Here is a 24732-nt window from a genome sequence, read left to right as displayed (position 1 = left end):
CTGTCAACAACAAACTAATCATTAACCTCCTGAGAACCTGCGTCCTCATATGTGGACATTACATTTTAGGTTTGCTGGACCTTTATACTTCATTCTGCTTAACTATGACATGTTGTCCTCAGTAGTAAACACTCTAGAAAATACATCAAGGAGTGTAAAATCAGATGGCAGCATCTTGGTAAAGACAATCAACAGCTTTTCCCCAGAAAAAAAGTGGACCAGGTACAAAACCTGATCAGATTTTATGGTTAAAACTTGTTTATTTGTGCTTAATAATGTTTGTAGTTTGAGATTCTGTACAAATTTGACTATTTTTAGCAATAGCAACAAGCTACGACTGCCAATCAGGAAGTTCTCATTTGACAACGAATAGATTTTGCTCTCGTTCTTTCAAAGAGAGGCTGTAAATGTATGGAAATAAACAGATTTACACACTGATGAATTAATTGTGTTCTACAGTAAAATAACGCTTAGTTTTTAATAATGCTTTGTTTTTGTACTTATCATGTCCTACTAATCCTAAATATCTAGGAGAAACTAACAATACTTACCAAACTAAAGCTTGGGTCTCAGGAGGTTAAACATGAACCCATCTGTCAGGGCCATATACACAGTCCAGACTCCTGTATAGACCAGGGGTCTCAAACTTGCGGCCCGCGGGCCAATTGCGGCCCTCGTGACGATATTTTGTGGCCCTCACCTTGATATTAAATGTTTTATATGAATATATATATTTTATATGAATATATATATATATCAAAGTAGTGTTTTTTTCAGTCATATTGTGCCCTTTTTTTAAAATTTTGTGTCGTTTTTGGTCATTTTGTGTCTTTTTTAGTAATTTTGTGTCTTTTTTTGGTCATTTTGATACTGCCTCCAACGGCCCCCAGGTAATTTGAGTTTGAGACCTCTGGTATAGACAGTCTATGTGTTTTGCTGTGGCGCCCCCTTGCGGTATAATGCTGCAATTTCACCCTTTTGTCAGCCCTCTATTATCATTGGCTCTAAATGTCACCGTCGCTTTCTTGACCAATGGCACCACCTTGACTCCTTCTCTCTGGGGCCTTCTTTGCATGCATGCTCCTCCCTTTTGTGTGACCAACCACTCCTCCTCCTCCTCCTCCTCCACACACACACACACACACACACACACACTCCCTGTGATGCCAGCCCCTCCATGACTGGACGGCATGTCTGTTGAAGCGGTATAATCTAAAACCAAACCGGGTTATTATGGGGCAGACGATGTGTTGACGGAGATGCGACGGTGCATGAAAAAGGTGATTACATTTTTGCAGCTATGCACGTTTATATCTCCACTAATATATTCAGCCGTCTTTGCAGTTAGCTGATGGCGCTAACTCTCTCTGTATAGTGCCATCAGTGTGTCGCTACACATGATCATTTATTTTCCTTCGCCGAATAATAATCCGATCATGCGTGTTGTTTCATTGTTTGAAGACAGTTGGCGGGATGGTGAAGAATGATCGGCGATAGAGAGAAATCTGAGTCGACATAATCCATCTGGACACCGGGGGGGAAGATGAGGACCATGATGGCTCCGATCAAAACGGCATTATTCGTGTTTCTACACTGGGGTGAGTAACGCTGCAGCCCTACCTGTTTTTTTTTATTGCACAATAGAAACCGCCTCTCTCGCCATCTGTCACTCTGAGATGCATTTGCTTGATTGATTATTTATGCAGAGCAATCAGACTATTAATATGCATATAATTCACGCTTTATTCTCATGGTTTGGCCTGTAAACGCTGCTTCTATGGGACGCTTTATCACATTCCTGTGGTGTGTAACTTTATTACCTACAGTATGCAGACGTGACAGATAGGTCAGTCAGTTCACTATCAGGCAAAATCACTTCAATGGATGTGCATGGTGCTGGTTGAGTCAGAGGAACAGGTGTTTAGGGGAAATAAAATCTGTTATGGATTCTGTTGCCATCCAGGAAGTCCCAAGACTCTGCAAAGGCATTTACAATTTACAATGGTAGTTGTTTTATGGTACTGATAGCAATTGGTTTTACCTATTGGTTTATTATACCCTTTTATGAATGTATGATTGAATTAATCCTTTGTTTTATCTCCTCATTTTGGTCATGTTATGTCCTTGGGAAATGAATGAGTGGACAAGATGCTTAAAAGTTCAGCTTTGCTAATTAATCCAGTGGAATTTTTGCTTTTGAACATGATCTTTGCAGAGAGAAAACCAAATAAATCCAAGGTGCTTAAGAAGATTTTACTTTAGGGTAGAAAATAGGACACAGAACCGACACAGACAGGCAGAAAAACATAAAACTAGAATACATAAATATGCCTGCACTTGGCCTGCAAATGATGATTATTTTCATTCATTTAATTCTGTCGATTAATTTTCTAGTTAATAAATTGTCCGAACATAGAGAGAAATGTCCATGTCCAATGTCTATCCCAGTTAAATGTCTTGTTTTGTCCAAAACTTAAATATATTGAGTTTAATGTTAATTTGAGTGGCTGAAAACAGTATTTTCTGCCATTTTTTGCTTTAAAAATTGATAAATGTTAGATAAGCTATCAAAATAATTGGTTGAATATCGAATCGATTATTCATCAAATCATCGCAGCTCTACCTTGGACCTCACATTTGATATATTTCATTGTTTGAAAAGTTTAGCTATACAGAGACCATATGGGATTAAATGACACCCGTTTGTATCTGTCTGCTCACGGTAAATATAATTATATGAATCTTGTCTAATATCCAAACAGACAGGGTTCCTTGTATTAGTGCTGTGCTCCAACATGCATCTCTTTGTGGGTCCTTGATAAGAAAATTGGGACTCCCCCGTGTTGCACAGTGTCTAATCCAGACAGTATTGAGCATTGTCACGAGCTGTGGTGTCCCCCAGCCCTATCAGTCCGAGCCCAATGTTAATTAGGACTTGATCCGCTTAAGCCTCCCACTAGTCTCCCATGTCATTATCTATGGGCGTGTTGTTATCGGGCCGTGGCTCGTCCTGTGAGAAAGCTGCAGTTGTTTTCAGGCCTGACACACACAGACAGACAGGTGGGGAGTGCCAAAAAACACACCCGGCTAGTATTACTAGTTGATCAGGTAGTTTTATCAGCTTCAGGTGAGGGGTAAAAGGGTGTGTGTATATGTATGTGTGTGTGTGTGTGTGTGTGTGTGTGTTAGGTGGTGCTGATCCTTTGTTCAGTGTCAGTTTATGGGTGTATGTTTGTTGACTGTTATGGTAGGAGGATTACATATTATTTGCATCTTGAGCTCATTAGTTTCTGAGCTCTCACATGGTAGGTGAGTGACATTACATGAGTACCCAGTGTACCCATTTCATCAATATATATATAAATATATATTTATATATATGTGTGTGTGTGTATATATATATCTTCCCACAATATGGAACATATTATAATTTCTGTCCTCTGGCTGGGCGTCAGCAAGGCCATGTCACTTTTCCCCTGCGCTAAAAATTTTCTTAAATTTAAAGCGTTATTTAGTCCTCTACCTGACCAACTATCATATCACTTTGCTGCTGTAACACATGAAATTTCCTCGTTGATGGACGAATATAGGAAATCTTATCTTATCTTATCTTATGACCGGGTTGGTATCAATGCATGCCTTAGGTTGTAACTAACTGACTAACTAAATGCCAGTAATTCCAGTCATTCTCAACCTGTGTGAGCTATTTGGGTTGTCTCACATCAAGTTTTTAAATGGGGTACACTTTTGATATTGACTATTGGTATGAGTAATCCATAGTAAATACAGTTTCTTTGTAAATGTCCTTGTAAGATAATCAGTATTTCTGCTTTCTAATTCTAATTTTTGGGGGAAAGGCAGCACTATTACTTGGTTTACTTTGGTTTGGAGTTTAGACATCTGAATCAGTATTGTAAGAGATAAAGGTTGTTGCATCCCTAGTTTTTACTTTACATAACTTTGAAGTTTTTGACTACTCTTGAATTCATTTCTTTGGTTGAATTTCACATTATTTTTGTTGAGCCTTTTTTATTAAAATGTCCATTCTTGTTGTACTACATCTTATCCATTTGGCTTGTTTATCAATTTGTTGAAATTACCTAAATAAAAGAAAAAAAATGTGTAAATTGAAACAAATTTGTGTTTTAAAAGACAATAAAAAGGACGCTACTCTTTATAGAAGCGATGTTTGCCTGGATTCATGATGTCCAGGATTACAATCAATGATACTGGTTAAAGCTGTTTTTTTTTGTTTTGTTTTTTTGTTTTTTTTGTATTTTATTTGTTTTCTGATCAAATGCATTTGACCAATTATTCCTAAACATTTAATCCAAATGGCTATAATTCAATGGTTTGATTCTACAAACTGTCTTTTAAATTTGTGCTGCATTTTGTAATGAACTTTTGTGCTGCACTTTTCTAATGTATTTTGGAATGTATTTTTACTGTTAAAGTTGTTGTAGGACTGTTGAGTATTACTTGTTGGAATGTAGACCCCAGGAAGACTAGCGAACTGCCACGGCACAAGCTAATGGGGATCCTTTAATAAAAACATAAAAACATAAAAACATAAACATAAAAAAGAAATCAAGTCTTTAGAGCCAGTAGAAAAACATGCCCAAAGATGTTGCTGATTGTCACCTTCCGTCTTTTAAAAGAGGAAATATTACTGACATAAATACTCTTATCGTGACAGAATAGTACTGTCATGCAGAGTTTCGGTGCCTGTGGCTGAACGAGGGTTTCAGTATTTAAACATCAGAGCTTGGTGAGAGCCTATAACTCTTTCAGAGGGGTTCCAGGGGAAGTGGGGTATGCAGTCAGACAATGAGACTCTGAAATACAATAACGCTTGAACCTGGAAGCTCCAAACCCCAGAGGCACTCACGCTGAATATATTTACTCAGAACCAGAACACTGAGAATCTCCCATGTTTCCAGGTTTTTATTAAACAGTTAGGGGACGTGAATGGAGAACATTTCATTTCTCCCTTTTGGCCTGACTTAAGCCCCTTCACTCAGTTTCAGCGTGATTTACAGTTTGGAGATATAAAGTTTAGCTCATTCCAAAACAATGCACCCAGTGACCTTCAGGTTTTTTCTCCTGCTCTGAGCACTGAAAAATTACATTTTCGTAACTTGAGAGTGACATTGTTTTTCTAAATATGATAACACAGCTGCTCAGAATACAACTTTTATTAATATCAGCAGATATAAATATTTTCTGACATTTAATAAGCATGTTTCAGACGCAGATGTAGGTTCGGGGTGCTGTACGGAGAAATTAAAACAAGACAATGCGGAGATAAACGGTACTATTAAAAGTTAAAACAATTCAATTAAAAAGAGCAAAATAAAATAAATTATTTATATATATATTAAGATAAAATAAAAACAATTTATATATATACTGTACATAAAATAATAAGATACATTAAAAACAATTAATTATATATATAAAAAGATAAAATGATGCAAAAAAATTGTGAATTAAATAAAATAATAAATTATATATTTATATATATAATAGCACAATGATAACAAGGACTTGAGTTTTAAAAAGATTTTGTTAAAAGTACTTTTCCAGATTTAATAAGGCAGATTAATGGATTGTTTGAGGTTAAAATTGCCATTTAAATCGGTAATAGGACAAATACCATTTCTTTTGAATGCCACTCCAACTGTATCAGAGTGAGATAAAACCAATTTCTGAAAATCTTACTGAAACTATTGACTGTAGCACTATCAGAGAACAAATTTGTTGTAATTTTATTTTGTTTTTAGTGAACTGTTCCTTTTAAATGAACCTAAAATGCTCATACTATGACCTGGGAAGCTCACTAAGATGATTGTATTTCATTTACTAAATGTGTCACTGCATTCAGAGGAAGCTGGCCCAGCCCCAACTCGAGTGTTATTTCCTCCTAAGCTATTTAATGTATTGATTCCCTGTTAGCCAGTCATCAGCTCAGGATATCGATCTGTTAGTCCATGTACCAAACATGCTGCGAGGCGAGGCTGTGACCCACAGAAATTGACATTGTTACTGTTTCCACTCTTTCCTGCCCCCTTTCTCACTCTTGCTGTGTCTCCATTTTTCTTTTTCAGTGCTCCAGTGCGCTTTGTGTCGCGACGTAAGTCTTCCCATTGGAACTCTCTACCGTGTGGCAGGGTTCCCCCTCTCCCTGCCCTGTGCTGTGTCAGGGTACGACGGGCCGCGTACGCAGGACTTTGAGTGGTTCCTGTACAGGGATGACTCCGCTGGGAGGCAGATGGGAGTGATCTCCACCAGGGACAAGGGCTTCCCTTACGCCCCCTTCCAGGGCAGAGTGAGGAACGGAGAGGTGAGGGTGGAGAGGGACTCGGGGGACAAAGTCCGGCTGGTGATCCAGAGGCTCCGGGCCGAAGACCAGGGGAAGTACGAGTGCTACACACCCAGCACAGACAACGTCTACCAGGGGAGCTACAGCGCCACAGTGCCTGTCAAAGGTAAGAGTTCTGCTGTTAGACCAGGAGTGTCAAACTCTGGCCCGCGGGCCAAATTTGGCCCGCAGTGTAATTTTATTTGGCCCGCGAGGCAATACCAAATTATTATATTATTGTACTATAAAAGCTGACCCGCCGGTATAATACGGCGCATTTACAGCTAATACTAGATTTATTATTGTTATTTTATTTTTAAATGTATTAACCTGTTGAAAAACTTTATTTTGATATTTAAATCAGAAGGATGCAAATAGAAAAGAGGCATACGATTTTTATTTAATTTTTATTTAATAAATTAATGACATTGATGTGTTTTTTATTTGAAATTTGATTTTGCATGTCTGCACTATTTAGTTATATATTGTATGTTTATAAGCGTTGCTGGTTCCATATTTAATGTTAAAGCAAAACATGTTTGGTATATGTTAAAAGGTTTATTTGTTCAATGTTGGCCCGCGATTTTATTCAAGTTTTAAATTTTGGCCCATTGTGTTTTTGAGTTGTGTTAGACCATACAGAGATATGACTCGAACATAAAATAGATGAAGAAACTAATCATGCATCAATAGTACAAACAAGATAAAAAAGTACATGGTAAAATTGATTAACAGTCAAAGTACCATTAGAAATATATGAAGGCAGAGATGCATTTAAATTTGTGAAATAAATTAGTAAACTTGATGAATAAAACATAACCTTGTTTTTTTTTTTAACAATATTTTTATTAATTTTTCACTTTCACAAGTAAAGGATGGTTACATAATATGGTTCGCAGAAATAAAAAGCAAAACAAATAAACAAGTAAACAAAAAACAAACAAAAACATCAGCTCAGATCCGTATAAATAATACTTGGGGTTACAAACATAACCTTGTTGATTGCAATATATTCTAGAAGTCCTGACTGAATAAGATTATCTAAAACTCATCAAGATCAGCCTCCAGCTTCTTCCTGTGTATTTCTTTTAGCAGCTAGTGCTTAAAACTTTCACAAGCCTTGTCAGATTTTTTAATCTTGTTTACTTTTTCTCCAGTGAGGGCTTGTATGGGCAAGAATCTGGCAAATAACACTTATCATGATACAGTGGTTATGATTCAGTATATAGTGATACTGTAAGCAGGGTGATATATGTATACATGTACATACATGTATAAAATCTGAGTCAAGAAAAGTGTACTTTATTATGCAATCAGAACAGTAGGTTGTGACATTTGCATTAATCACAGTAACATCCAACATGTTGGAACTGTTTTTTGTGTAATCTGTCTGCTGCAGAAGCTTGTAATATATAAATTAATAATCGATAAAGCGTTTTTGAGAATATATTCATACTTTGATCAGATAGTTTCTGAGTTAAATCAAAATGTTGCTAATTTTGTGCATTATTTAATTATTATTATTTTATAATTAAACCTTTATTTCAGGAAAGGTCCCATTGAGATTTAAAATCTCTTTTTCAAGGGAATCCTGGCCAAGACAGAACAGCAGCACAAACAAACAAACAAGTCAAAACAAAACATACACAAGACACACAGATGATATTACAACACATAGTGGTCTGTGACTCTAAAACGCTATTTAAGTTTGTGTTCAAACATCATTCAACATGGGCATGGGCTTCTTTTATTCATAAAAAAAGTTTTGTAGAGAAAATACACATTTCTTAAAGTAAGAATTGAAAAAGAAGCATTTTGGTATTGGTACCAAAACCTTTTAATTATATTGTCTATTATAACTCTAATATAACAGACTTATGCTTCAGGTCCCCCTAGCTATTCTGATCATGGAAATTCTACATGATCCTTTACTGCTCCTGATAGTGCCGCTGTTCCAACCTGTGCAAAGTTCAAAACCATAATCGCAAACCACTGTATATGAATGTGTAACTGCTTCAGCTTATTTGTATTATTTTAACTTGCATTGCTGCTTTAGACTTAGTCAGTCAGCATCACTGTATAGAGGGCAACCCTGAACTTTATTTTAAACAAAGGTTTCAATTCGTCAACTACGATGCAACATTTCACAGGATACCCAGGCCGAGTTCTAACTATGGCAATCATATTTTAGTTGTGACGTCTAGTCAGCCTATTCCAGTTTGGTCACATGTTACTGTGTGAGATTTTATCAGCAACTCTGCACTGCATCAGCCAGATGGGTGACATTTATTAATAATATTATGTGTTTATCTTGGTGTATGATGACATTCCTTGTGTCTAAGTTGTTATTTATACTTGCCATCTGGAGTTTTCTTTCTATTTCTCTTACTTTCTGTGAAGGTCCATCTGCTCAGGCTATTGGCGATTTTAGCCCGTCCACATGCTTCCCAATTTTGTCTCTAGTCTTTGTTTTATTAGCTATGTTTATGTTTGTAGGATGCTGAGTGTTAATTATGCATCTCAAGTGTGTTATCTCCATAAAAGCCAGCTATTCCCTGTTTCTTTTGGCAAAGCTGTAGCCCAAAGCTAAGGGTGGTAAACGGCCTGCAGTGACTCTCAGCAACCTCATTTCATTTATTTGCTTTAGTGTTCTAAACATAGAAACGCCCAAGCAGCGCACAGGCAATAGAAATTGAATTTGGCATATTTTTTCCTCCCATCTGGCTCCTGTAGCCTCCTGTTGTAATGTAATTGTCTGTCTGTGTCTCTTTGTACACCCGCAGTGATCCCTGACACACTCCAGATCAGCTATTCCCGCGTACTCACCGGCCAGCCCGTGCCAGAGGGGGCCGAATTAACGCTGACATGCTCCGCCGGCATCCAATCGGAGCAGCTCACCCATCTGTCCATCACGTTCGGGAAGCGCAGCGGCAAAGAGGGTTCGCCGAGCGCAGCAGAAGGGGAGGTCAGCACCGTTAGAGAGATTATCTCCATCGACAAGCTGCTGGGGGTCGTCCCTGGACATTTGTACAAGAAGCGGTATGATGACGGAGAGATCACGCTGGAGAAGAGGAACGGGGAGGCGGGACAGGATGTGTACGTGATGAAGATGAGAGCCGTGCAGCCGGATGACACTGGCTCATATTTCTGTGAGGCCTCGCAGTGGATTCTGGATCCTGATCGAACGTGGCAGAAGATTGCACAAAGGATGCTGGATATCGGCAACTTAACCGTTCAGCAACTAGGTCAGTATTACTTAGGGTAATTTTGTGTCTTTTTTGGTCATTTTGTGTCTTTTTTGGTCATTTTGTGTCTTTTTTGGTCATTTTGTTTCCTGTTTTTGGTCATTTTGTTTCTTTTTCGGGTGAGCTGAACTGTGCGTGTGAGATTCTCACGTGCCAGTGTTTGTGCTGACATTTTCATTGCAACAAGCATATTGCGCAATTATTCTGTTCAGTGATCACTGTTCAAACAACATACATTTGAAGAATGATTAAGTTAGTCATAAAATCTTCCAGCACACACAGAGAAGATATAAAATGCAGTTGGCTGTGGTTAAAGTACAACAAGAGACAATAAAAGCAAAAGTTTGGTTTCTACTTGTCAGTTCAGACTCTTTATTCTCTCTCAGTGGCGTCAGCTGGCCTGGGCTTGTAATGCTGTTGAGTACATTGGACTCTTTCCAGATTTCTGGCTGAAGCCCTGACTGTTTGTGTTACTTACAGCTTAGCTGAATGTCTATCTTGCTGGCTGGCTGAATGAGCAGTTTACTGACTGGATAGATGCGGGGGGCTGATTAAACACATAACTGGATTCACATCTGCAGTCAGCTTGTTGCTTGTTTGTTGGCTGAGTAAAGAATTGGGCTTTCTCATCAGCTGCCTGCATGGCTGGGTTGATGGTGGATGGATGGACTTCTTACTTTGTAGCTCTGGAGGCATAATGCTTTTTATTCACGCCAACCCAGAAGTTAGCATCGCCTGGATCCCATGATTTTTATCAGCAAAATAATCTTTACATGCACCACTTTTATGTAGCTGCAATTGGCAGACTTAAATAGCTAATGTTAGGTCAGGGGTCAGGGGTCAGCAACCTTTACTAACAGAAGAGCCATTGTTGGCCAAAAAAAGGGAAAAAATGTTGGGAAGGAGCCACAAACATTATTTTGAGCCTTATGATAAAGAAGAACGCAGCCACAAGTCTACATGAGCCTACCAACCTTACTGATAGGTCTTAAGGAGTTTTTATTAATGTTTTTATCAGAATGCAACAAGGACCCAAGTGCAAATAAGAGGCTAAAGAAATACTGAAAGCTAGCTTCGCTAGAGAAACTCAAAATTAGACTTAAAGTTGGCAAAATGTAGAGGTTAAGGTGCCAGACCGGAGCCTTTCGTAAGCTATAATCCACATTTTAGTTGACTAAGATGTAAAAAAAAAAAAAAAGTTAATTCTGAATATAAGCTTTTTAATTTTACAACTTAAGAATCGCGCGACCCGGCCCCGGATAAACGGAAGAAAATGGATGGATGGATGGAACTTAAGAATGCAAATTGCTTTGGGCCTACACCAATGATAAATGAAAATGAGAGAAATAACTGTTTCATTTCGTATACACATATGGCTCCATGGCCGCAGGTTGCCTACCCCGGTGTTGGGTTCACCACCTGAATATTTTTAGGTTTTGAAACCATTTAAAGATCTTAAACCTTGAGAACCTGGGCTGGACCTTTTTCAATGTTTTCTGATGTTTTAGGTGGTGATTGGTAGATTATAAAACACTAAAAGCTGCCCATCACCATATCTTAGAGCCATCCTGAATTTATCCATTACATTGTTTTACTGTACTAGACTATTTTCTGTAATGTAAGACTCAGAGAAGCAGCAGATTCTGCTCTCCTCTGTGTGTTGGGATGTGACTGACAGGCCTGATGCTCGGCCCTCTTGCTGATTATCCAGCTGGATTTGATGGGTCGATAGCTGGCTGGCTGGGCAGCTGAATAACTGCCTGCTGCCTCGCCGTTTGGCTCAATTTAAATTCTAAAGAGCTTGTGTAGATCTAAAGGATTAAGTAATCTTTCCTCCCACCTTGGTCTCTTGTAGCCCACAAAGAGGATGACTACCTGTCAGATTGATGTGTCCATTTCTGTCAGAAGTAGCTCTGTCTTTTTCAAACATTGGATAACATCTTAAGGAGGGAGATCAAGCCAATTTATATTGTTGATGTTTGTTCATAGGGAAATATAGCTTTTAACACATTTTTATAAATGTTTTTGTTGTTTTATGTCCCTGATGAGGACTACAAACTTCTCTTAGTAATAAGTAACTACATATTGGAGCTAAAGGTTAATCAGGTCACAGTTTCTCTTCAGCAGTAAAATCGAAGCTGAAGTTGAAGCACTAAATCTCATCAATGCATGCATTGTTTTCTCTGACAGCCACTATTTAGTTCTGTTTTTTTTTTTTTTTCTGGCTCCTGTTGTCTGCCTGATACAATAGTCTGACATGTCTCCTTTTGTTTACATAAATAATGTGTCTATTATTGAGCAGATCTGCGTTTAGAGAATAGTGAAATGAGGTTTAGCTCAAACAAAGGACCAGTATTAATATCTTCCAATTATACCAGAGCATTAGTATTCACAATATGGAACTTTTTCAGTTTATTAAACAATGTTGCTGTTGTGAATGCAACACAGTATTTCCCATTAATTAATAATAGAAAACTACAGTACAAGTTCAAGAGCATTATAGGAATTCCAACTTTAATAATTCTGTTATAGATAGATTACTTTATTACTGTATGCTGTATTTGGACATACGGGCCTGAATTTCCCGTGATTAACTTGACAAAAAACAAAGATAAGACTTAATTGAGTGAATCAGAAATATATTTTTCCTTCTTTTCTATCCTTTTAATCATCACAGAGGCCCTCAGATTCATTTTACATCTCTTTTTTGGCCTCACTGATCTGGAAAATTCAATACAGTATTTACAGAAAATATAATCATCCTCATTATTTTTTCTTGCTGTGTTCCATTTTCCCTTCATGCTGTAATAGCCTTTGTCTAATTTCTGCTTTCTGGTTGGGGTGGTAATCCATTTTATCCAGAACATTAAATATGTAATGTACTGGAGAGGCCACAGAAATGGTACCCGCATTATATTGCTTCCTGTCACAGTCTAAGTGCTTTTTTGAAGCCCTCCACCTCGGAGGCTTTGCTGTACTTTTCCTAAGCCGTGTCTCTCTGCCTCTTCAATCCACCAGCGGAGTCTCTGAGTATAACATCCTCGCCCAAAGGGGAGGTGACCCTGCAGGTGGGTTCCCCTCTCATCCTGACCTGTGAGGTGTTGGGGCTGCCGTCTGATGTGAACTCAGGCCTGCTGGTTCAGTGGATGAAGAGAGGATCAGTAAGCAGCGACGTCGCCGGGAGCGGAGGAGTCGAGGTACTGATTCACATTCTGCTGACTTATTTAGATCATATTTCCATCCTGGTCTCACAGAAATCCGTGAAATAGCCACGGATTTCGCGTAACTCAAAATCCGTGGAATAGCCACGGAATCGCTCAAATTTCCGTGAAACTGACACGGATTTCGCTACAATGCAAGTTAATGACATGTCATATCCCGTGGCTATTGGTTTGTTCCAAGTCACGTCACTTTCAAGGTCCCAGCGGTCAGAACAAAAAACATGGCGGACAGTTCTCTCATTTTTAGTGAAAAATCTATATTTTGACTTAGTTTCTGCATAAAAATGGATTTTGATCACATTTGTAGCGAGAAATATATGTTTTATTTTCTAAATATTCACTCAGTGAATGTACATAATCACTTTGTATGTTGGAATAGCCACGGGATATGACTGTCATTAACTTGCATTGTAGCGAAATCCGTGTCAGTTTCACGGAAATTTGAGCGATTCCGTGGCTATTCCACGGATATTGAGTTAAGCGAAATCCGTGGCTATTTCACGGATTTTGAGTTAAGCGAAATCCGTGGCTATTTCACGGATTTATGTGAGATCATGTTGCATATTTCACTGCTAAAAGGACATTGAGGTGTTGGTGTGTTCGTTTTGCACCTGCACTGTGTAACCGAAGTTTATCTTCAACGATTCAAGGATTCAAGGAAGTTTCTGGTCATTATGATGTTAAATCCTGGATGACCTCAAACTTTCCGAACCTCAACTAAAATCAAGACTGAAATCATTTGGTTTGGTTGTGGTGCTGCTGGCTCTCTGGGCCCCTTTACAACTAACATTCGGTCATCAGTAAAAAATCTTGGTGTAATACTTGATGACAAGTTGAAATTTGATCGTCAGGTTAGCTCGGTCGTAAAAAAAAACAGCGTTTACCAGTTAAGGATTTTATCAAAAGTAAAAGGGTACCTGCCACGCAGAGATCTGGAGTCTATAATCCATGCTTTTATTAATATGCCATAGGATTACTGTAATTCACTATATGTTGGCCTGGACCACCTGCAGCTGATACAAAATGCAGCTGCCCGTCTCCTTAGTGGCACACGCAAACGTGACCACATATCACCGTCCTAGCTTCGCTTCGCTCCCGGTTGCTTTTAGAATAGATTTTAAAATGTTATTGTTTGTTTTTAAAGCTCTTAAGGGCCTAGCCCCCCAGTATTTGACCGAGCTCCTTCCCCTGCCAGAACACTGAGATCCTCCACTCAGCCGCTACTTGCCACCACTAAAACTAGACTCAAAAAAGGTGATTGTGCCTTTGTGGCTCTGGAATAACCTGCCCTGGAACATCTGATCTGCAGGATGTTTTGAGGTTTTTAAATCCTCCCTGAAAACACACTTTTTCTCCCTGGCTTTTAATCAAGTTTAAGTGCACATCTGGCAAAAAAATAAATAAATTAAAATGTATTTTATTCTATTTTATTTTTATTCTATCATTAGTATTTTAGTTTTTACCTTTTTTCCTGGAACTGCGATATCTGTACAGCACTCTGGTCAACCCTGGTTGTTTTATATGTGCTTTATGAATAAAGTTTGAGTTGAGTTGATTACTGGAACATGTTGGTACATGAAGGGGAATTAAATTATGGACTCATGACACCATAAATTGTGCATGCCAGTTGATGGTTCTTGAATGCATTGTTTAAAAAAACCCAGTGCGCAGTATTAAAAATCCACTGATTCCCAACCATAGGAATTATGGTTTGATTAAAACAATAAATGCACATATTAAGTCAACTGAGCGGCACTTGCAGGTGGTAGGTGTGGAAACAAGTTAGCAAGTGAGCACAGAGGTTTAAACTGGTAGCTTAAAATAATGCATAATAGTGATACTGACACCGTCAGTCAGTAGATTTACCTGGACTCTGATAACTGTATATATGTGTATATTATATTGTGTGTGTATGTTGTATATACTTTGTATACAAATTGTTTATTTGTTTTAGTTCCTTATTTAATTTAATTTAATTTTATTTAATTTTATTTTATTGTATTTTATTTTATTGTATTTTATTTATTGTATCTCATAATTCTTAATATTTTAGCACTGGAGCCTCTGTAACAAAAGCAATGTCCCCCTGGGGATTATTAAAGTAATTCTGATTCTGATTCTGATAGAAATAAATAGCTAAAAGTAATGACTAAACAGTTCAAATGATGAGCTGAAAGTTATGGATAAACGGTTTATGTAGTTTCTTAAAGTACTGGATAAAGAGTTAAAATAGTTAGCTAAAGGTATATAGGCTGAATGGTTTGAATAGTTAGTTTGAATGAACAGATAAACAGCTTGGCTAAAAGAAACGTTATTGGATAAATTATTGAAATCGTTGGGTTAAAGTCACATTATTATGCTGGATGGATCAAGATTCTGTCTATTTTCAGGTTGTTTGTTACCCGACCACCATGTTTCTTCTGCACGAGTCACTCAGTGCATTGACATGTTTCCTTTGTTTTCCTGGTTGGTTGTTGGTCTGTTCAGAGGCATTTTGGCCTGCACCTATTGATGATGCCCCTTTGAAATAAATAATGAGCGTGGAGTTTCCAGACGAACTATACAATCCATACAACATCTGAGGTACACACTGTTCCTTATGAATCAAAGAAGGAGACGCGAGTTCATCTGACCAAAAAAAACCCCAGCCTAATCTTTCACATATGTAAGAGAAAGCATTGGTTGCTGTATAAACACATAAGAGAAAGAGGAATCTGATGAGACAATTCACATTAGATTTGTAATTTCATGCCACATTAGAGTCCGTGTTTAAATTAGCATGCAGCAATTAGCACAGCATCGTCAGTTTTTCATATAATATGATTTTTTATTTTATTTTCATCCTTTTTTTTACATTTTTTAATCAGTGCAGTGTATGAAATTCAGCTTGCAGGGAATTGAAACTTGCCTGCTCTCACAGACTGAAATAGTCATTAAATAATGATAGATTAATTGTCAATTCTTTTAATTGCAGGCATGGATGAGTAATCTTTCACTGTCACCGTTAAGTCTAATTCATTATCTGTCAGAGTTGCACTATTGCATGATTATTCAGCTGAAAATACAGATAGATTTGAAACATTTGCTGGGGGCAAAGGTTTGATAAATTACACATGAGTACCAAAAAGCAGAAGTCCAAACTTTTGTTATGATTTTCATGATTTTAATGTTTGATTGATGCCATAAACACGGCACATTTTAAGTATTCACAGATCCTAGTCAATTGAGTAAAAAAAAAAAAACATATTAGTTTGCAATCCAACACATCCTGACACATTATACTTTGCTTTAAGGTGGAGGTGGCCCAGATGAGCCCAGACGGTGTTGTGAGCTGGGGCGACGACGTCAGCAGATCCAGCGGGGGCTCCATGGAGAAAGTGGCGGAGAGGAAGTTCTCTCTCAAGTTGTTCTCGGCTCAGCCCTTGGACTCGGGCGTGTATCGGTGTGTGGTGAGTGTGTACGCTGGAAGAAGAAACCCGGGTCCCTCTGCTGCTGCAACACTCACCCAGAGGTCTGAGGGAGTCACCGTGAACCTCAAGAGCAAAGGTGAGAGCCACTGCTCATTTCAGAGACACACAGGCATGATGACATTTTCCGTTCAGTGAATCCTGTATTGATCTGATCTTTCTTAATTGTATTTATTGTCTTTTACACTGCAAAAAAGCCGACTTGTATTTTTTGGCCTAAAACAGTGATTTAATTTGGTAAAACTTGGAAATATAAATTATTGACATTTAGGGCAATAATGTAAGTTAGCACAACAAAGGAAGCCAGTTGTCTGCTCAAAAACAAGTTGGTGAGTTGTTGTTACTTATATCTTTAAGTTGGGGTTCACAACAAGGGACAATAGTTCTGCTGACTCTTATTTCTTTGTTGTGAAATTCGGTCATTAGCGAAAGCTAGCGGCTAACTGATGCAGGCAGCTAACTGATGCTAGCGGCTAACTGATGCTAGTGGCTAACTGATGCTAGCGGCTAACTGATGCTAGCGGCGCTGCTTGTTACAGCTACAAGAGTAGCCATTAGCGTATCAATGCTAACTTAAAATTGTGGTCACAACATTAGCTGACATTCATAGCGGCGTTACAATCGTGCCAGAGAAATTCAGAGTTGAGCAAACTCAAAAACAAAACTTAAAATATTTAGTTTAATTGTCCAACTTAAAATTTTATCGAAGTTTGTTGCCTTGAAATTTTGAGTTCACCCAACTTTTCTTCTTTTGTAGTGTACGGTAGTGACATTGTAGAGTACATACAAAACTCAACACACATATACATGCACACATATGCACAAAGTATAATAACAAGTAATGTAAAATTGCATAAAATCAGAGAAATAAAAGGTCACAGCACCTGTTAAGATGTAATATAAACTAAACTTGATCTCTATTATAGTATATATTACATTAGTTGTCTATTATTTGATTTGCCATATATTTTGTCAGGAGTACATTCAGTGTGATTGTACATAAGGACAATATGCACTCCAAAATCCATCCATTGATACATATAACGTCAAAGGCTTTTATTATTGTGTGTAAGAAGATTAATCGGTAATAAGGAATATTTTAGATCAAGTACAGATTTTGTCATTTATATCGCGCCATAAAAGATAAAAAATCAAAAATGTTTGGTGGTTCACTTTATTTTGGTTATATTTATTTTTCAGAAATGCATGTTAGCTAAACTTAAGTTAACTTAAATCCCCTGAATGAAATAAGGATTGAAGAAAAATAGTTTTGGCCTTAAACTGACATTCCTATTGTTCATTTTACCCTCTATAAATGGTCTTTGAATAATAATAATAATATAATAATAATAATAATAAAACTTTATTTGTGTAGCACCTTTCATACACCTTTAATACACACACATACAAAGTGCTTTTCAACAAAGAAATTACAGGCACCAAGTGCTTCACATTAAACGGACATATAAATGTACATATTAAAAGCAATACATTTCTGAAAATGGAAGTTAACAAATACAGATAATAAAAAGCTTTTTTTTATTTTTGCTCTGAAGCCACTAACTAAAGAGTCTAACTGTCCCGACCAACACAAATTCACACACTTGTCTTGTTCAATCAAAACTAATTCCACAATAATTCACCCTGGAAAGTCTTTCCATGGATTAGACTCACAGGTCTGGTTGAATGTGCCCCTCCCCTCCACAGATGTGCTGGTTGCAGCTGCAGCTCACCTCCCTCGAGGCCCGCTGTTAAAAAGAGGCAGCACCATCACCCTGATCTGCAACGCCACCGTGACCACCACAGGCCCCGCCCAGGCGCAGGTGCAGTGGCTGCGGTGGCCAATCCCCGAACGACTTGCCAAGACGAGGCCGGGCCCATCTGACGTGACTCCAGCGGACCCCTCTGTGAAGGAGACGCCCAAAGTAGTCGCCGCTCTCATGTACGACGGTGTTGCGGAGATCTACACCAACGGCAGCGAGGTTAGCATCGACCGCCTGTCGTCCGGCAGCTACAGACTGAGGGTCCACGCAGCTACGATGGAGGATCAGGGCATGTACGCCTGTCATGCCCAGGCGTGGGGCCAGGACCCGCATGGAGGCTGGTACAACACGGGGGCTAAAGCAGAGTCGAATGCAGTGACTGTGTACCTGTACGCCAGAGGTAAGAGGCTCCCAGAGTCAGGGCTTAGTAATAATCACAGTGATCTTAGATAAATGGAAGAGATTTCAAACAGACCCAGTAGAATTATGTGGTACTTTACTTTTATGCTATTTTACACCTCTACCTGCACTTTTCCCTTCACTACTTGTATTTAAAAGCTAGAGTAACTGGTAACACTTTACAATAACCATCTAAGTGATGTTTATAGTTGGTTTATAAACCAATTATTATTAACTATTTACAAAATTCTATACATATTTAATCTTTAAATGGTTTCAAGCTATTTCTTAAAGGTATAAGAATAATTTTGAAATCATTTACATACTCAATATGGTGTTAAAAATGTTATAATGTGTGTAAAGCTATTAATAAACTAATAATTATGTTTGTTTATGGTAAAGTAATCTATTTGGCATTTATAAATTATAGTTCAACATTATTACGTTTTCTATTCACCATTCTAAATGGCCTATATATGGTTGATAAATGATGATTAAACATTAATAAACTATCTGTTTACCATTTATAAATGGTCTATTTACCATCTATAAATGATGGTTATTAAGTGTTACCGAGTAACTTGGTACTTTTCAAATTAATTAACATTTGAGGACAAAACATGATGCATGATTTTCTGAAATATGATCCATTGTTACAAAATTTGATAACCAACAGTCTGTGAAGTAGTTAAACTTAGCTCCATCTTGACCAACTAAAGTAAAGTAAAGTACTGCTTTTGTATGAATTTTTCCATAATGTAATGTTATAACATTCTGCATTATGATAACTTTTATTTTGATACTTTTATACTAATACTCATGTAGTTTTACTTAAAATTTGGATGCCGGATTTTAACTTGTAATGGAGTATATTTCAACTGTGATATTACTTATTTTTCTAAAGTCAATGATTTGTATTATACTTCTTCCACCACTGACCTTCTGCCACAAGCTGAAGGGTAGCCTGTGTAAACGTCAAGTGTTGATTTTAAAACATTTACTCATGACCTTGAGAAATGCCTGTACATCTAAAGTAGATTGATTTATTCTCTCCACTCTCTGTAGCAGAAACCAGAGCCTGGCTCTTCTCTCTACATCTTAAATATGTACATATCTACTTTATGTCACTTGGCTCATGTAGCAGTAATTTATTACTGCGGGACTGTGAGGATCTTATTTTCAGATTTCTCAAGCATTGCTCGCAAATAAGCCTGCAATTAACTTTTTTTACATGATGGATTGATATGCTGATATTCTTAATTGATGGATAGATTCATCTATTAAATGTCAAGAACTGGTGAAAGTTTTCCATTGCAATGTTTAATTTGATCCAACTAACACCCAGAGATATTCAATCTTCCATCCCATAAGACAAAGTTAAATTGATTATTTTAAGTGTCAGTGTATATCAGCATTCAGAGGGAAAGATGTGTGGTTGAAAAATATCTTAAATCGAGCTGGAATGGACTCAAGTCAGAGTCTGCTAGAGAAGAATAAACATAAATCTTGTCAAATGTGTATCAGCTACATCTGGAGGTGGTTTGGGTGAAATCGTCTTCAGCGCATCTTTTGTAGATTTATATTTTTATGCTTGTTCATCCATCCATTTGTAGTTAAAATATAGAGAATATATTTGAATAAAATAATGTGCAGGGTATTTATCAGCACAGTGATCTCTGTTACACTAATCATGAGTTGGCACCGCTGGTTGTTTACATGGGTTTTGCTCCTAGATTAGTTCTGTCCTGCTGGATAGTCCATTAACTTGCTTTTCATCAATGTGTGCAGGCTGAATATTTAAAAGTACTATATAAAAAAAATCTATAACTCCTATTATACACCCGGCGCAACTGTCATTGCCAGTTTCAGACTGTGCAGTTGTCATTTTCAGCCCTAGTGCTCCTGCAGAGTAAGTACCACATGTTGGCCTTAAAGGGGAAGTGTCGTGAGAAAGTCACTTTTTCTACAGCTTGTGCACACACATTTGGTTATCTGGTGTTGCTACCAACCCACAAAAGGCAAAATAAAGCAACTCAGACAGTTTTTTGTGAGCTGCCAAGTTAGAACACAAGTGATTAAATTAGCCATTCAGGTTTGTTTCCCCTTCCTTTGTCACATGTTGGCTCATTAGAGTATACCAAACTGCAGCCAGGCCTCAGTTTATTTATAGGTTTAGGCACCAAAACTACTTGGTAAAGCTCAGAAAAGGATCATAGATTATAGGTTTTCTAGCAGAAAGATATTTGCCACAGTGGGCCTTCTGGCAGACAGCTCTAAAGGCAGAACATCTCCCATGCTGACCAATTAGAGCAGACTGGGCTTTTTCAGGAGAGCTTAATGAGACAGGTGCTAAAACTGAGCATTTGATGGTGAGAACAGCAATATTCATACAGACACAATGAGTTAAATTATGCGTTTTTCACTTCATGCAATCTGCTTGTTACACACACGGCGAAGCACAGCAGTGCTCCTCCTCCTCCTCAGTTAAAGAGGTTATTGGTGCATTGGCTCATATGCAAATGTTGATGGGACAGAGGCAGAAAGACTGCCTGCAGTGTAAATAGCATGTGATTGCTGCAGGAGCATGTGGCTTTAAAAGGGAATAAGAGTAGACACTCTGATTGGTTTAAATCATGTTACACCCAAAACACCGTATGACTAATGAGAAAGCTTAATGCAACCCTTTTGCCCCTGCACCTTACCTTTCACAAACACTATGCACTGTTTAACTAGCAAAAGTGGAGTTGGACAACAACTTGTGGTGCTGGCTTTTAGGGGTGTGCCATATCGTATCGTTCACAATAATATCGGTATATTTTTTTTATGGTTAAAAAAAATGCATATCATGATATTAAAGAGTTAAAGTTGTTTTAATCACAAAAAGCTACTTACTCCCTGTCGCTAAACACATGCAGCTTTCAAAATAAGAGCACAGTGTGTTAAGAGAATCCACCGGAACCCATAAATGGTTATTTTTATTATTTTCTCATACTCAAAAGTCATTTTTTTGTATTTGGCAACTGTTGAGATTTGCACTTCAAACTACATTTTAGATTTTTATTTATTTATACAGACTAAAAATAAATCATATTTTCTATGTCTTTTTAAGTATTTCCTAATATCGTCAATAATATCGTTGTCGCAAAAATAGCCTGCAATATCGTGATATTCTTTTAGCGCTTTCGTGACTGGCTTTATAGATCAGCTGAATAGGGCTCTAAATATGTATTGCTTTAAACAAATAAAATCTAATTTCTCTACATAGTGTGCTTTTGGCATTTCCTCCTCTGACAATGCATTACAACACAATTAAAATCATTTATATCATATTTTTGTTTACAAAAATGTCTGTTTCTGTTTTCTCCCCCCAGCTGAAGACCTCCTGCTCATCCCTTTGGTTGTCGGCGTCTCCTCCGCCTTGTTCGTGGGCATCGTCATCATCGCAACAGTAACCTGTTGCTTCATGAAGCGTCTGCAGAGGCAGCGCGCTCAAAAATAGCTGTCTGCTGTCGCTGACTGTGTGAAGTGAGACTGTTCGCAGAGAGGCACGAAGAGGTGATGCACAGAACAGAACGGATGAAATGGCCGAGAATTAACTTGAAGTGAAAAATGTCTGTCGCCCTGTTAGATGATTTTCTGTGTTTTGACCAACCTGTTTAACAATCAATGCCAAAAGATTCTGTTTTATATTCTCATGTATTTTTATATCCAAACTTCTGAAAACAACATATTTTAGTGATCGCTACATCACGCACCAGAAGGCGTAATAATCTAGACCCATCCAATTAACGAGCCTAAGATTCTTCGGAACAAACTCCGCGTTAGACGCTTTTTAATGATCCCTTTGTCCCAGCTTATCATTCTCTTTCAAAAAGAAAAGGGTTTAAAATACAAAATATAGACGTTTTTTGTGACAAGGTCAAAAGTAAAGAAGGAACTGCAGGTTTGTTTTGAGTCTCTCAGATGTGAAGAGTCTCGTAAATTCTGTAAAAGTATTGTTTCTGCAGTTGAGTTGAGCAAACTTCCCTGTCAGAAGTCATAGTTTGTTACATTATAAAAGGTATAAAGTGGCTGCGAGCCTCTCAAATGTTTTATATGATGCTGGATATGTCGTCTAATGGTTCTATTTTCACACAAAGATTATTCTGTGTTTTCACAAATCGTCGTTCCAGTTGTTCCTTCCCCTCAAGCTGCATGTTTTTCTTTAATTCCAAAAAAAAAAAATGTCTAAATGTCTGTGCATGGTTAAGCCTCTAAGCACTGCCACTGACAGTCACATGAATGCTGATGGGAGCAGTTCAGTCTCCAGAAACTTAATATGAGCAGGGACCTTCCACTGCCTGCAGCCCAGCACCACTCTGCATGTAAACAGTCTCTTGTCTGTTACTTAATAAGGAAGATGCTGGCTGGTGGCTTTCTGATGCCAAGACCAATTGAGTACCAATTCTAAACACAAGCATTCCTTGCCTGTGACGCTTCACGCTTAAGTGAGTTTTCTATACGGACTTGTATAGATTTGACAAAGAGAAATGGAAGAGATATCCATAATGCACTGAGCTAAAATATGTAAATATTGTACGGAGTTTAGCTGTTTTATTTTTCTTAATGTAAGTAAGAGTTTGCTGTCTTTGGCAAAGCACCTGTGTTTAACATTCTGCAGCCGTCTATTCTGCTCTTTTCAAGCACTTGGACACAAACGGGACTGGGACCAAAGCCCCTCGGTATCCTTCTTTTACTTGATTTTCTTCCAGCTGAAAAGTCACTTCTTTGCTGTACTCGAGCTAATACTTTTTGAGTGTTTTTCTTCTTCTTTTGTGCGATTTATGGTTTCCTTTGCTCTTGTGACTGAGACATAAAAAATACCTAACTGTGAAAAAGAATCCCCTGTTTGTGATGCCGAGTAAGAGAAGAACTGTTGTGTTGTTTCACACTGTTTAGGTTGCTTGTCCCCGAGGTGAAAACCTCCTCGCAGCGCAGTCATATGACCTGATAGTCTCACTATCACAGTCATCATGTGGTTCAGGCCACACATTTCTGCAGCCAAGACTTATTATGACTCCAGCCCCCGCTGCTAGCCCACAGAAATCTGTTGGACAGATTTACTGTGTCTGCGCACTTATAACGAGTGAAATCCATCCTCCTCTTCCTGTCCAAAGTAACACTTAAGAAAAGTTTGGTCATGCTAGCTCGCCTGCATCTTGTGATCACTTAAAGTTAGATACATGTTCTTAGAAAGGAGGAAGAAAGTAAAGATTTGTTGTTCCCCAGCCTGTGGCTCTCTCCTGAAATTATTCATTTTTCCTGCTTTTCTAAATTTGTTTGCACTGAGCTATACTTTACTGTCTCAGCCTGTCTTTACTGTCTGTCTCTCTCCGGGTGGGTTCTCCATGTGAGAGTCCCTCCAAATCTGCCTGTCCTCCCAAACCTGCGCGCTCTAAACCCTCCGATTATAAATGTCGTTCACGAACATTAGGGAATAAAATCACAGCTCTGCTTGCTTCCTGAGCCACTTTGTTCCAGATCAACTACTCAAAGCTGATTTGTTCCCCCACATACGTACACACCACATGATCACACATACACATGCACACACACATACACATGCACACACAGCACAGCAGCAGCAGCAGCAGCACAGTGGTGGAAGGCTGGTATTTCAGATGAAAGTAAGTGAGTATCTGCGTGTTCATCTCTAATCCCTGTTTATGGCTGCAGTTTGTGTCCTGCTGCCCTTCCCCCTCTCTCTATCAGTGTGGCTCAATTCATTTCAATCTCTGTTCCCGAAGAAAAACAGCCAGCTGTAAAATTGTGGCACATAGCGTGCAAAGTGTGAAAGCTGCTGCCTAGGTTGTGCTTTTGTTTGTGGATATATAAAACCTTTTTTTTTTCACAATGGTGTCATGTTTCGTTCGGACTGTTTACTCATGCTTTAATACCACTGTTCCTCAATGCATCTTGCTGCCATCAAAATATATAAAGGCGGGTTATTGCTCAGTTTGTTTCTTATGGTGCTTTGGCGAACCTGCCACTTGATAAACCAATAAACCACTCTGGATTTATTGTGTCACTTTGGTTTTTATTTATTTCCAATTTTTATGAGAAAAATGAAAAGTTTTCAGCAGAGACCCTGGAATTGTTTATATCAGAGGCCACTGGAGACAGCTGAGCTACTGCAGGACATTCTGCGTGGAGGGAAATAATCCAATCTGTCTAAAAAAAATGTTCATGTGCTTGTTGAGCATATTTTCCATCTATATAGTATGAAAAAAATACAAC

At 38.1% G+C, this 24732-nt stretch overlaps 1 protein-coding gene across 2 annotated transcripts; it reads left to right on the top strand.

Annotated features, from left to right (window-relative positions):
- The first annotated feature begins 1138 nt into the window (after positions 1-1138).
- igsf8 (immunoglobulin superfamily, member 8) lies at positions 1139-24520 on the top strand. Of its 2 annotated transcripts, none has more exons than XM_059329758.1 (8): positions 1139-1280; positions 1462-1598; positions 6108-6488; positions 9145-9606; positions 12625-12803; positions 16121-16373; positions 18002-18457; positions 21828-24520. In XM_059329758.1, the coding sequence occupies exons 2-8, from the start codon at positions 1544-1546 to the stop codon at positions 21953-21955; spliced, it is 1914 nt and encodes a 637-aa protein (XP_059185741.1). In that variant the 5' UTR covers positions 1139-1280; positions 1462-1543; the 3' UTR covers positions 21956-24520. The 2 variants fall into 2 exon arrangements, with proteins under 2 accessions (XP_059185741.1, XP_059185740.1); XM_059329757.1 differs by having other exon boundaries at positions 1192-1280; positions 1466-1598.
- The last annotated feature ends 212 nt before the right edge of the window (positions 24521-24732 follow it).

The sequence above is a fragment of the Centropristis striata genome, chromosome 3 (genome assembly GCF_030273125.1).
Source record: "Centropristis striata isolate RG_2023a ecotype Rhode Island chromosome 3, C.striata_1.0, whole genome shotgun sequence".
In the NCBI taxonomy this organism is placed as follows: Eukaryota; Metazoa; Chordata; class Actinopteri; order Perciformes; family Serranidae; genus Centropristis; species Centropristis striata.
This window is presented reverse-complemented; position numbering and strand designations above follow the sequence as displayed.

Coding starts and splice junctions, on each gene's coding strand:
- igsf8 (XM_059329758.1), top strand. CDS start 1,544: ATGAGGACCATGATGGCTCCGATCAAAACGGCATTATTCGTGTTTCTA. Junction 6,489..9,144: donor CGCCACAGTGCCTGTCAAAG/GTAAGAGTTCTG, acceptor GTACACCCGCAG/TGATCCCTGACACACTCCAG. Junction 16,374..18,001: donor CGTGAACCTCAAGAGCAAAG/GTGAGAGCCACT, acceptor TCCCCTCCACAG/ATGTGCTGGTTGCAGCTGCA.